At 36.3% G+C, this 14,704-nt stretch overlaps 1 protein-coding gene across 1 annotated transcript in view; it reads left to right on the top strand.

The window, feature by feature from the left end:
• LOC102186288 (transmembrane protease serine 11E) overlaps window positions 1–4,493 on the top strand; it is a 54,273-nt gene extending 49,780 nt beyond the window's left edge. The window contains exon 10 of the mRNA XM_005681664.3: window positions 2,676–4,493. Coding sequence (XP_005681721.1) covers window positions 2,676–2,837 — 162 coding nt within the window. The 3' untranslated portion in view covers window positions 2,838–4,493. The remainder of the gene's footprint in view (window positions 1–2,675) is intronic.

Raw genomic sequence — 14,704 nt, 5'->3', positions numbered from 1 at the left:
GTTTCTCTTTATTTCCCTCTCATCCTGTCTCTAAGCTTGGCTGTTCCTTAAGACTCATCTTTTTTTTTCTCTACATATACCTTCAAAGAAATTACCTTTTCTTTGAGTTAGCTGTCACTTTAATGTCTTCCAAATATACATCTCCAAAATTAATCTCTTGCTCAAATCCAGTCTTGCATTTCCACCAAACCATTTCCATTTATATGTTTTAAGTTGTTAGTATAAGACAACTTTTACATATGTTCCATCTTAAATGCAACAGGCCTTCAGTCAATTCAGTCGCTGAGTCATGTCTGACTCTTTGAGACCCCATGGACTGCAGCATGCCTGGCTTCCCTGTCCATGAAATGTTTTTTTCATTTCAAGTTTCTCATTTATGTGGTTGGCTTTCGTTATTCTTGAAAACTTTTACTTTTAAATCTCTTTCACATGTAATCAATTAAATCATAGAGTATTTCCCCCTTACTATTTCTTCCATATTTATCTCTTTGTCTCCATTCTTTCTGTTAAGAACTTAATTTATTGCTTCATTGCTTCATATCTTAATCACTAAAATTTGTTTCTTGTTTAGCTTTAAGTTTCTGTTATGATATGTACATTCTTTTGTAAAATAATTTAGTGGAGTGGTTGATTTACTATGTTGTGCTAGTTTCTGCTATACATCAAAGTGAATCAGCTATACATACCCATATCCTTGAATAAACTTCCTGCTCTGTTTCTCATTAAACCACTCACTAAAAATAGCTGCATTTAAGAGAAAAATAGCAGTGGATACAGACCAACGGACCCCTCAAAAGTTATGCAACTTTATAATCAGAGAATTAACAACATCATCAACAGCAAAAATAATTGTACCATGAAAAATAAGTTAGTGTAGGTAGGCAGATTGCCCAGGGTGGCTGGCGGCTGACTGAGGGAAAGTTAAAAATGCACAAAAACAATAGAGTAGAAATACTGACTAGAAATACTGGCTTGCTGAGGGTGAGACAATGTACATGGGAGGGTAGCTCTGGGCAGAGGAGGAAGTACAACCTGGCAGGACCTGAGAATTAAGCAAGGATGGGGTGTGCCTCTCTGGGTAGGGAGAAGGGTTCCTGGGCATAGACACTCTTAACATTTTCTTAAATTAGAACCTCCAAGGCTTCTACCTGTGCAATAGCTGAGCTGAGACCTTTTTTTCTGGAAATTGCAGTTCTACTCCCATTATTCTGGCTCCCCTGCCCAAGTCCAAACACCTATAAGCCATCACAACTTCCACTTTGTACTGATGTAACTCCCCTATTCACCAATCACATGTGAGCTAACTAGTGTTAATAGAACCAACTGTCTCTTTCTCCATTTGATACTTGCTGGACATCACCTAAGTTTTCAGCTTGTATTGCTGTTAGACTCACTGCTGATCTTTTTCCCTTAATTACTTTATTATCAGACTCATTCACTCCTGTCTCTTAAACAGATTTAAGCTTTGTAGTTTCTGGCATATTCCATTTCTTTTTCCTAATCTGCTATGTCTTCACATAGGCCTAGGTGTCAATTATCAGAATGATTTGTTATCCGATAGCTTCATACAGTACACTTTGTTTCTATCAGTACATTGTACACTCCTTGAGGGGAGGGCTCATGTGTTTAGACGCTTTTTACATCTCCTACCACATATGAGAGTATAAGGAAGTATAATTATTGGTGAATTGATTTAAAAATTACAAACACATTATATCTAATTGAGTTATTATTAGTGTTAGCTAATACTTTTACGTAAATGAAAGAAAATTCTCAAAGAAATTAGTGTAATGTAAAGGAAAAAAGCATAGACTTCTTAGTGAAATCACTCTGGATATTGAATAGCATGTGATATCAGGAAAATTGCTAAACTCTGTTAGTTTCAGCTTCATCATTGCTAAAATAGAGAAAATGAAACCTAACTCCATGCTTTGCTGCCAGAATTACATGAGTTAATGAAATAATATATTAATTATTTAAGCACTTCATATAGTGTTGAACATGTAATGAGTGGTCAGTAACTGGAGATCCCAGGATTTTGGGGGAAGATCAGTCAGCACCTTGTTTTTATGACCCATATAAAAGAAATAGCCTACTGACTTTCACAAGGCATAAACAACTGGAGTTTGTGTTTATATATACATATTCACTAAGTTCTGTTTTGTGCCAGGCTTTATGTTAAGCACGTTATGTACACTGTCTTACGTAATCTTCAAAATTATCATTGCAGGTAGGTATTATTAGGAGCATTAGCAATAAGTAAATTAAAGGTCTTAGACAGCTTGGAGGGGCCAGAATTGAGCTTTAAACCCAGGTGTCTGACTCTGATGTCCATGCTTTTTATCAGTACTAAACTCTTCACCCTTCTTTTAGGAGATGTGTCATACAGGTAGAGTGTGGGCAGTTATTTGTCAGATGTATCAGACTGGGGCTGTTCTGCCAAGAGATGGAGTCTTTTCATCTCAGAGTACTGAACCCTGAGTCTAACCAGCTCTCCAGGCAGGGGAGCTCCTCTTTTATGTGAATTACTGGCATAGGTAAAGGACATCACTTGTCATTTGAGCACACTGAAGATTTTTTGAAACTGCCCCTTTCATTAAATTCATGTTAAAAAATAACACATTTCTCTGTAATAAGCTGCAATATTAATTACTAATCTCTCTATTCTCCTTTAGGGCGACTCTGGAGGACCTCTGGTTAGTCCAGATGCTAGAGATATCTGGTACCTTGCTGGAATCGTGAGCTGGGGAGATGAATGTGGGCAACCCAATAAGCCTGGTGTTTATACTAAAGTGACTGCCTTCCGGGACTGGATCACTTCCAAAACTGGTGTCTAAGAGAACAGCCTAGCAGAATGGAACACACTTTTGTGTGCAGGTCATTCTTAGAGGTACAGAATTGCCGAAGTCATCATGCAGGTCACCTAGATCTGACCAATCAAACTAAACCGTCTGCTATTTCCTTCCGAGCTCTTCTCCACACACCATCTTGCTTCTACCAGATGGATTCTGTCTCAACTTGCAGTCACTTGTTTTCTAGAAGTTTTCTGTCATCAAATTTTGACTTGTTGACATAAATCTCTCTCATGTGTGTATGCAGTTTGAAGTGATCCCTTCCTTCATTTCACTGGCTTTTCTCAACTCAGTAAATTTCCACTTTCAAGGTGCAGGACAAAGAGCAAAATGAAATATGAAAAGAAAAAAACGACATTTTTTTACATACAGAAAAGCATTAGGTGTTTTTTCTTAATGCGATGAAAAAAATGATCATAATCATTATGAAAGGTCAGGTAAAGAGACAGCAGAAAACCAAATACTTCATGACGGTGAAAGAATGGGAACTAAGTTAAGGAAATAAAGAGAAACCAAGATATAATTTATTTGCACTTCCAGCAAACTGACAGAGATAAATGTGGGGAAGATTCTAGTTTCTTGTCGCCTATAATAATTATACAAGCTCTATGTAATGTATTTGTTTTAAGTTAAGGCAAATAGTATTTATTTAACACGGCACTACTGAGAATGTCAACATACCATAATAAAAAATAAATATCATCAATTTTCTTGACATTTTGATAATCCACAAAGAAGGGGAAGATGGGGAAAATGTTACTCGTCAATTTACTGCGAATTCCTTTCAAATCTGAGGCTAGAGTGAAAATTTACCTAAGAACAAGCAGCGTATATTATGTGGTAAGATTTTTGTGTGGTTGGGTGGGAGGAAACAAAAATAGAATCTGTATGAACTGCTGAATGAAATGGTATTATCACCAAGAGCTTGTGTGTTTGTATTTAAAGTTTTTTCACATTGCATAGCTGTGAAGGGAAATAAGATCCAGGTGTGAGTGTGTATAGTTGTATAAATGCAGGTAAAGGTCAGACCTCTATTTTGAGATGACTGCTGATTCTGGCCTTACCACTCCACCTCCTTGCCCTCATTTCCAGTCTGTTCTTACACCATGTGTCTCTTAGACTCCTCTGGGCTCAGATGGGAGGATATTATGGGGAATTTATCCTGGAAGATGCCTCCCTGCTACATCTAGCATGACCCTGAATTGCTCACTGCCTGGATAGAAAATTGATAGAAAAAGCCTAATATCAATCACCTTCCTGATTTCAGCTTTGATAAATTACTATTGAGTTGTTAGATATACAACATTCAAGTGATATAGGCACTATGAAGTTAGGATTGGTTTCATGTTAGTGGTGAGATTTCACGGAATCTTTGCATTACCCTGTCCTCATTGTGTATAACTACTCATATGAGTTCTGTATTGTACCATAACCACTTTGAAAGAAACATTAGTAGAAAAAAAATCCACCTAAATAGCATTGGCATATGAACTGATACAATTTAGGCACTAGGCTAAAATATGATATGAAATCTGACATGACTTTACTGTTAAATATTTTGTAGACATATATTTAATTTAATGAATTCTTTTGAAAAAAATGAGGAAAACAATGAATTTTAAAGAAAGACTTAAGTACAGTTCAGTTCAGTTCAGTTCAGTTTAGTCGCTCAGTCGTGTCCGACTCCTTGCGACTCCATGAATTGCAGCGCGCCCGGCCTCCCTGTCCATCACCATCTCCTGGAGTTCACTCAGACTCACGTCCATCGAGTCGGTGATGCCATCCAGCCATCTCATCCTCTGTTGTCCCCTTCTCCTCCTGCCCCCAATCCCTCCCAGCATCAGAGTCTTTTCCAATGAGCCAACTCTTCGCATGAGGTGGCCAAAGTACTGGAGTTTCAGCTTTAGCATCATTCCTTCCAAGGAACACCCAGGGCTGATCTCCTTTAGAATGTACTGGGTTGGATCTCCTTGCAGTTCAAGGGACGCTCACATTTCCTACCATTTTCTCTTGTTTGGGAGAAGGCAATGGCACCCCACTCCAGTACTCTTGCCTGGAAAATCCCATGGGCGGAGGAGCCTGGAAGGCTGCAGTCCATGGGGTCGCTGAGGGTCGGACACGACTGAGCGACTTCACTTTCACTTTCAAGCATCGGAGAAGGAAATGGCAACGCACTTCAGTGTTCTTGCCAGGAGAATCCCAGGGACGGCGGAGCCTCGTGTGCTGCTGTCTACGGGGTCACACAGAGTCTGACACGACTGAAGTGACTTAGCAACAGCAGCCTCTTGTTTGAGTATACTTCACAGTTAGGCCTCTAGGTGGCACCCGTAGTCTGTAGGTAAAGGGAAGCAAGCCGTTAAGGTGTCAAGTGATGAAAGCTGTAGTAGGCATTCTGTATCAGGGTCTTGTAAAACCAAAAGGATACAATTCATCTTTAAGAAGGTGTTTAAAAATTAATCCATATAAATTGACAGCATGTTAGAATTTTCCACATTTCTGGAGGTAGTTTCCAAATTGAAGTAAAATTTGCAATGTGATAAGAATTTTTTTGGCAAACTTGAAGAGATTTAAATTAAGAAGAAATTTTAGAAGTTCAATTTCACAGTGGCATCATATTTCTCAGAGAAATATTTCTCAAAAGATCTTAGAAATAGAGGTTTGGCCATAGTGAATATATAAGCGATAGTTCAAACTTAATGTGCACAGAGAAACAGATACAACAGTATCATATTTTTAAAAGACAATTTTCTTTGAAAGTTAACTTCTATAGGATTTCAGATCTTCCCTAGTAGCTCAACTGGTAAAGGAACTGCCTACAATGCAGGAGACCAGAGTTCAATCCCTGGGTTGGGAAGATCTGCTGGAGAAGGAAACGGCAGTCCACTCTAGTATTCCTGCCTGGAGAATCCCATGGATAGAGGAGCCTGGAGTACAGTCCATGGGGTGGCAAAGAGTCGGATATGACCAAGTAACTAACACAACAAAGGGTTTCCGCATTCTTGAACTTGTCTTTTTTAGCCATTTCATTGGAGAAAATTAAGAAGTCATGACTGAAATAATATTTATTAACTGTGCAAGAAGGCAGGCATTTCTCAGCTATATTTTCTATCTCTTTTCCCACAGTACCTAGTAAAGTGCTCTGCATATAATAGTCTTTCAATAAATGTTGTTGAACTGACCTTTGATTTTTGTATTATGCAGAACGTGTAGCTTTGTTACTATTTACACATCAATTTTAAGAAGTAATCCAGATTTTACACTGGGTGATATAAGCCAGTTATTTAAACACACTAAGCCTCAATATACTCATTTTATAAAACAGGGGTAATAATATTCACCTCAAATGAATGCTGTAGAGATTAAAATGAGATATTTAAAAGTGCTTAACTAAGTTCTTAGAACACAGCAGGTGCTAAAGAAATTGTGTGATTATAACTGTTGCTGTAAGCTACAGTGTTATATGATTGCTACTTGATTATTAATAGGTTGAATAAGTATTTTTAAGATGAAAAGATGATTAGATCAACAGAATGGGCTGGTTTCTTGTCTAATTTTAATTCTACAAAAAAACTTTTATTGAGATCATTCCAAAACATATTACCAAGTTGTTTGTTATTTTCATTTTTCATTTCAACTTTTAAAAATGATAAACTTTTTAACTACAGAGCTACTGGACCATATGAAGATCTATAGTCTAGTTCAAATGATGCCTCCTCCATGAGACCTCCTCGACTCTCTCAAGTGGAGATATTCTTTTTCCTGAAATTTCTGACCAGTTAAAATAATTTTTATAATCAGATAATCATAGACTCACACAGAGCTGTAAAATATAATACATGCATGCTAAGTTACTTCAGTTGTGTCTGACTCTGTGTGATCCCATGGATGGTATCCTGCCAGGCTCCTCTGTCTGTGGAATTCTCCAGGCAAGAATACTGGAGTGGGTTGCCATGCCCTTCTCCAGGGGATCTTCCTGACCCAGGGATGGAACCCACATCTTTTATATCTCCTACACTGGCAGTTGTTGGGTCCTTTATCACTAGCACCACCTGGGAAGACCAGAAATATAATACAGAGAGATCATATGTGTTCTTTATCCAGTTCATGGAAACGGTAACATCTTGATTAGCTGTAGTACAATACATAACCAGGAAGTTGACCATGAGACAATCTATCAACCTTATGAGAGTTTATGTTTTTAAAACATGCAATTATTGTGTGTGTGTATTTAGTTCCATGTAATTTTATCTCACATGTGGATTTGTGTGCACCACCAAGTCACAATGCAGAATAGTTTGGTCAAGGATCCCTCATGCTATGCACAGCCATCTGGCATCATCCCCATCCCCATTCCCAGTCTGTAATCCCTGACAAACAATCTGTTCTCCATCTATATAATTTTGTCTAAGAATGGTATATATTAATAACTGAGATCATGCGATATGTCTCCTTTGGAGGCTGGCCTCTTGACTCAGCATAATTCCTTTAAGATCAATCCAAATTGCGTGTGTCGTGCTCACACATGACAGTTCATTCTTACTTTATTGCTGTGTGTGTTTCACAGTATGAGTGCACTGCAATTTGTTTAACCATTCATACATTGAAGGGCATTTGAATTGTTTATAGTTTTTGGCTACTATGAATAAAGCTACTACAATGTTTGTATGTGGATGTGTAGGTCTTTGTGTGAACATGATTGTTCATTGTTTGTACGGTTCGATTTTTTTCTCGATCTTAAAGTATTATGCAGATGCGCATCAATTGTCAATCCTAACTTCCTTTGTGTACAAACTTTAAATTTACCACTGTTCCTGCTGTACCATCCTATGCACTTATTGGCCACTTAGAAACTTTGCCTGGCCAATATATGTTCAAATACAATAAGGTTATATCTTAATAGGGTTATTATATTAATATCTTTTTATGTAAACATAAGAAATTTAATAATCAAATTTTGTGACATTCAATAAATTCACAAAACATTTTTAAAGAAATAGATTTTAGCAGAAAGCAAGTGCAGCAATGATGTTTATTAAATCTAGAATATTTCTCTTATTAGTTCTAACACTTCTGGTGGTGTAAATTGACAAATACTGGTGATGCTCAGATTTCTTTCTGCAAAAAGAAGCAGTCATACCATGGACTGGTTGACTTAAAAATAACAGAAATTTGTTTCTTGTGGTTCTGGAGGCTGGGAAATCCAAGATCATGGTGTCACTTATAAAATAAATAAGTAATAGGTTTAATGTACAACATTATTAATACAATTAACACTAAAATGTAATTCTACATTTGAAAATAAATGTGAGGGCATTATTAAATAAATTGCATGCAATGTGCCATTATAAATGGACTTTTTGAACTGAAATAGACATTTCTTCAAAGAAGACGTTTCTTTAATTATTAGAGAAATGCAAATTAAAACTACAATGAGGCACCTCACACCAGTCAGAATGGCTATCATCAAAATGTCAACAAACAATAAATGCTGGAGAGTGTGTGGAGAAAAGGGAAATTCCTAAGCTATTGAAAGTACTGTTGGAATGTAAATTGGTACAGCCACTATGGAGAACAGTATGAAGCTTCCTTAAAAAACTAAAAATAAAACCACAATATGATCTAGCAATCCCACTCCTGGGCATATAGTCAGAGAAAAACTATGGTTTGAAAGGATGTATGCATCACACTGTTCATTGCAGCACTGTTTACAATAGCCAAGACATGGAAGCAACCTAAATGTCCACTGACAAATGAATGGTAAAGAAGATGTGCATATACACAATGGAATAATACCCAGCCATTAAAAAGAATGAAATAATGCTATTCGCAGCAGCATGAATGGACCTGGAAATTATTATATTAAGTGAAGTAAGTCAGACAGAAAAAGACAAATATCATATGATATTGCTTACATGGAGAATCTGATAAAAAAAAAAGATACAAATGAACTTATTTACAAAACAGAAGCAGACTCACAGACTAAGAAAATAAACTTATGATTACCAAAGAGGAAAGGTGGGGAGGAGGGATAAACTGGGATTTCGGAACTGACATATATACTCTACTATACTGAAAATAGATAACCAACAAGGACCTACTATATAGCACAGGAAACTCTGTATTCTGTAATAATCTAAATGGGACAGGAATAGATATATGTGTATGTATAACTGAATCACTTTTCTGTACGCCTGAAACTAACAACATTGTAAATCAACTATAGGATAATATAAAATAGAAGTATTTTTTAAATGGACTTTTCTTCCCACAGAAATATATGTAGGTAGAACTCCAGATGGTGTTACTAATCTGAACATCAGAATTTCAGTCAGGAGAGAAAATCTGCTGGTCTACGTGGAGGAATTCTGCGAGGACAATTAAGATATTTGTATTTTAAAAACATGATAAAAGAAGAGAATTCTATTCTATTTGTGATTGCGCTCCCCCCAAAAAAACCTCATGTGAAGTGGTAAAAATATTAGTATCTTCAGGAAGCTGAAAATACTTTGCAAGCCGTAATAACAGGACCTGTCTTAGTCTGGCAGATAGAAGAGAGAGCCTCTGCCTTCAGGGTGCTAATAGAGATAATGTGTAAGAAAGTTAATCCAGTATTGCTTGGACCTTTTTGTCGCAAGTAATAGAAATCTGTAGTATCTCAGTATATAGATCTTGCCTTTAAAACTCAAGAACAGGAAGGAATCAGATCGGCTTCTAGGAATAACTGGAAGGCCCACAGGACTGTCTCCTCTTACCTTTGTTTTACTCTGCCCATCTATTCTTTCTTTTCTCTTTGAAGATTTGCTTTCTCCTCTTTTTAGTCCATATGGCCGGAGAAGGCAATAACAACCCGCTCCAGTGCTCTTGCCTGGAAAATCCCATGGACGAAGGAGCCGGGTGGGCTGCAGTCCATTTGGTCGCTGGAGGCACGACTGAGCGAGTTCACTTTCACTTTTCACTTTCATGCATTGGAGAAGGAAATGGCAACCCACTCCAGTGTTCTTGCCTGGAAAATCCCAGGGACGGGGGAGCCTGGTGGGCAGCCATCTATGGGGTCGCACAGAGTCGGACACGACTGAGGTGACTTAGCAGCAGCAGTAGCAGCATGAGTTTAGTAGTTCTTGCCCCAGAATTTAGGAAGTATTTGTTAACGCTAAATTTGAAATGCTTAATTGCATAAACAAAATCTCATTTATCAAATAAATATATTTACATTTATGGCTATAAAGATTTGAGAGTAGAAGTTTGACAACCAGCTATGTATTTAAAATATTTCATGTTTATGCATGCATGTTCAGTTGTGTCCAGCTCTTTGCAAGCCCATGGACTATAGCCCACCAGGCTCACTCATCTGTCCATGGAATTGTCCAAGCAAGAATACTGGAGCAGGTTGCCATTTGCTACTCCAGGGGATTACACATTTAGCTACATAAATAATGAATACTCACTTTCTTTTTATGAAAATTGAGTGCACTGAAATGTGTATCTCTTGGACACATCAGCTTTCTTGGAAAAAGTCATGCTGTTATTATAACAATATTCTGGTATTGGTTCACGTATATTTAATTTCTCTTATCATGTGTAATCTCTATAGATTGCAGATGCATTCTTTTCTGTATCTTTTATATCTACTTTCACAGCACCTTGCAGTAACTTTTCAGTACATGTTGTTGGCAGGCTCTTTATTTTGCTTTCATACAGAAATAATTCCCTCTCTAATAGCATATATATTAATTGTTCAGAAGTTTTGTGGTGAAGTATAACACAGAAAAGAACACAGAAGATAAATGTACAGATAAATAAATTGTCATGAGGTAAACAGCTATGTAATATCACCTAGACAAGAAATAGTACACTGCCAGCATCCCAGAGAATAGTATCCTGGACTTATAATTCAATACCCTACATCTAACAGTGTTTGAATATTACAGAAATGAAATTGTATAGTATATATTGTGACTCTCATTTGTGAAAATCATTTATGTTGATACATGTATCTGAAGTTCTTTTACTTAAAGTGCTGTAGAATGTTTTATTGGAAAATAATGGAATAATGGAAAATATCACAAAGTATGGTTTCTATGGTAATACCTTTTTATTGTGTGAAGATGTTGCTATCTTCACAATCATGAAGATTATTTCCTAAATTATTTTCTAAAAGTTTTATTATTTTGCATTAAGATCTATGATCCTCCATTAATAGAAAGCCATGTAGGGGTCATGTATCATTGGTTTTCTTTCATAGAGATATCCAATCCAGATATTGGGCATATAGTCACACTAAGTGAATTGCCTTTCAGGAGCCCAACTCAAAGCATGGTGGATTTAACAACTACCCTTACTCAGTACGGACCCTGGATTCCAATTTTTGATGCTGTTGCCCTGATACTATTAGATGCCCTTCTCAGCTTTAGCATCCTTTTTCAGAAATAGCAGCTCCAAATGGCAGGCTAATTTACTTCTTTGAGTTTATCTTCACCAAGATCTTGGCCTTGGAATTTTTATTTTGTTAGCTTTATGATGTCGTCAACAGAGTTCTTAACTATTCTACCCATTTTTCCTACTATAATTTTCAGGAATGTTGGTCTCATTTTCTTAGTCCATCATCTTAGGAAATACCAGTTCAGTGCATCTAAAAAAAAATTAATCTTGTTTTTTACTACTCACTAGGTAACTTTTGATAAGTTACAAACTCTTTGAAGTTCAATATCCTCATTTGTAAAGTGGGAGTGACAATATTTATCTCATGTTTAATCACTAAATTGTTTCCGACTCTTGCAACACGATGGACTGCCCTCCAGGTTCCTCTGTCCTTGGGATTTCCCAGGCAAGAATACTGTAATGAGTTGCCATTTCCTCCAGGGGATCTTCTCAACCCAGGGATCAAACCTATGTCTCCAGCATTGGCGGGTGGATTCTTTACCACTGAGCCACCAAGGTAGCCCATTTATCTCATAGAATTGTTGAAAAAATTAATATGAAAGAGGTATATAGAGACATTGGAAAATAAAAAAGTAAGGCTACTAGTGTACCTTCAATGAATGATAGTTATTACTTTTGTTGTATTAATAATGATAATAATTCTTAAGGTGATGATGAAGACAGTAAGAATTCTAAGTAACTCGGTCTACCACATTGCCCTAATCTCCTACTCTAAAAGTGGTATAAAGTTAATCTGACAATATTTATTTTAAGTGAATCAACATAGGCTTCAAGTAATGACTGCTTCCAATTTTAGATTTGACCAAGCCATACTTTTAGTAATTTCTCCACTTTTTTTAACCCCAAATTTTTTCTGATTTAGTGGCAAGTGATTTTCACTAATAACTTTCCTCAGTTAAAAAATAAACTATGTTATCTCCACTCTTGGACTCCTCTCATTTTATGATTCATCAAAATCTCATAAACATTAGCTATATTATAACACTACACATAGTTTCATTTATAAGTACTGTTAGTGCTTAGGAATGTAATTCATCTTACAAAAGACTGAAACTCATCAAACAGCAATTTGGTCTCTTATAATCTATCTTTTTATTGTATTAGACCGGTTCACTATGTTACAAGGGTTGGCAAAGAATGTCAGTCTTCCTTCAGTCTTTCTTTAGTAGGAATAGATTATATAATGAAGTTATATTTTTAGTAACAAAAATTACCAATGCACAAAAAATGGTGCTTTAATCTAGAGAATTTATAGGAAGTGGGCAGGCAGTCTAGTATCAGAATATTTGGATTTGATACACACACATCATTTGAGTAACAGACCTATAAACTAGGTTATCCAGATTCCTTGAGAATATGAAAGTAATATCCTAGTTATGGACTCATGCATTCTAGAGATAGAGAATCTTGCAGCTCCCATTCTAAGTTCACTACATGACAAATTGGTCAAAAACAGTGTCATGAGTTTGATAAATATCAAATAATTTCCTAGAGCTTGATCATGATGAACTATTGGTAAAACTGAGCTTCTAGTTTTGCTATTTTGAGAACTAAGTCCTGTGAGAAGTATGCTTATTAAGAAACAATGCCCTTTAAAAGGCTGCTAGTAGCTCTCCAGACAAGCTAAACCAAAATATTGCAAATGCTAAATAAAAAAAAAATAGTACAAATAAGAGCCAAATACCATGTAGGAATTCCCTGGTGGCTCAGCTGGTAAAAAATCTGCTTGCAATGCAGGAGACCCCAGTTTGATTTCTAGGTTGGGAAGATCCCTGCAGGAAGGCATAGCAACCCACTCCAGTATTCTTGGTTGGAGAATCCCCATGAAGAGAGGAGCCTGGTGGACTGCAGTCCATTGGTTCACAAATAGTTAGAGATGACTGAGCAACTAAGCACAGCACAGCACTATGTAAGAATAAACAAGCAATATGTCAATGTATGCAAAACCAATACAATATTGTAAAGTAAAATAAAGTAAAAATAAAAATTTAAAAAAAAAGAATAAACAAGCAATAAAAAGAAAGAAGAGATGCTTGCTTCCTGTTCCTGACAATGAGACTGTAAGTGCCTATTGAGAAACTGGAGTGTATGAAAAATTAGTATAAGATGTAAACCCTACACTTTAGGATCTTATCATCTTCTTGGGGAAATAAATATGACACAAATAGAACAATAAATAATAATTAATTGTTATGAGGTATGTGCAATATTATGACAGAAAATAATAAAATTAATGTGGGCAGAGTAACTTCAGAAGATTCAATAGAACAGAAAATCTTAAGGTGGGTTTGAAGGATTTTGAAAATTTTGAAAAGAAATGTGTTTGGATGCAAATGTCATGATACAACTTGCGGAAAATATAAACCCAGGAAGAAAAAGTACTCTCATAAGATGGATAATTCCAGCTGCTATGGAGCACTTGATTAATTTTTATCTGAGTTTGTTAAAACACTGTGACCTCATAATTGAATTGAAACTGAAACATGCAGTCTATGGGAATGTTTTGGAACACATGTACATTCTATAATGTACTCATTTAGAGAATGGTGATTCAACAAAGCCATTAATATAATATGACATATTTTTCCTTTACAATGGAGAGGCCTTTTGCAGTTATGGGACCAAAGGGAGACAAATAGCATAAGTACTGAAATTTTAGGCTTTGTTTAGGATGGAAGAAAGGTTCATACTGTTTCATAAGCAACGCTGTTTATCCAAGGAAAGTTGAAGGAACACATCTTCTGAAGTTGCTATTTTTGATGTTAGGAAGCAAATCAAAAGAAAAAAGAGATGCATATGAGATGATTGGGGCTTCCCGGGTGGCTCAGCGGGTAAAGCATCCTCCTGTAATGCAGGAGACCCAGGAGACATGGGTTTGATTCTTGGCTTGGGAAGATCCCCTGGAGGAGGAAATGGCAAACCACTCAAGCATTCTTGCCCGGAGAATCCCATGAACAGAGGAGCCTGTCGGGTTATGGTCCATAGAGTTGCAGAGTCGAATACAACTGAAATGACTGACACGTATGCCTGCACATGAGATGATTGATATCTAACATAAATACATAATATACATTAGCTTCAAATCTTTGACTTATTTTAAGAAGGTAACTGACAGTAAATGTCATATACATATGAGTTATGGATTATATTTCTAATAGCTGTTTCAACAAATAATTTTCTGAATCTCAGTGAGTATGTAAAGAGAAAGTTTAAGTATGTGCAAAGTTCAAAATGTGGTTTTCCTGAAGGATAGGTAGCAATTCTTACAGTGGTGGTTATGTCAGTTTTGGAGACTTGAATATTTTTTCTAGGAATTTTTCCACCTTATATAAATTTAGAATTTTATTTTCAATAAAATAATTGCTTTCCAACTTGTTTCATAAGAACAACATTACTTTGATTACAAAGCTTAA

Source organism: Capra hircus, chromosome 6 (assembly GCF_001704415.2).
Source record: "Capra hircus breed San Clemente chromosome 6, ASM170441v1, whole genome shotgun sequence".
NCBI lineage: Eukaryota > Metazoa > Chordata > Mammalia > Artiodactyla > Bovidae > Capra > Capra hircus.
The sequence above is the reverse complement of the archived record's forward strand: the minus strand, read 5'-3'. Positions and strand labels throughout refer to the sequence as shown.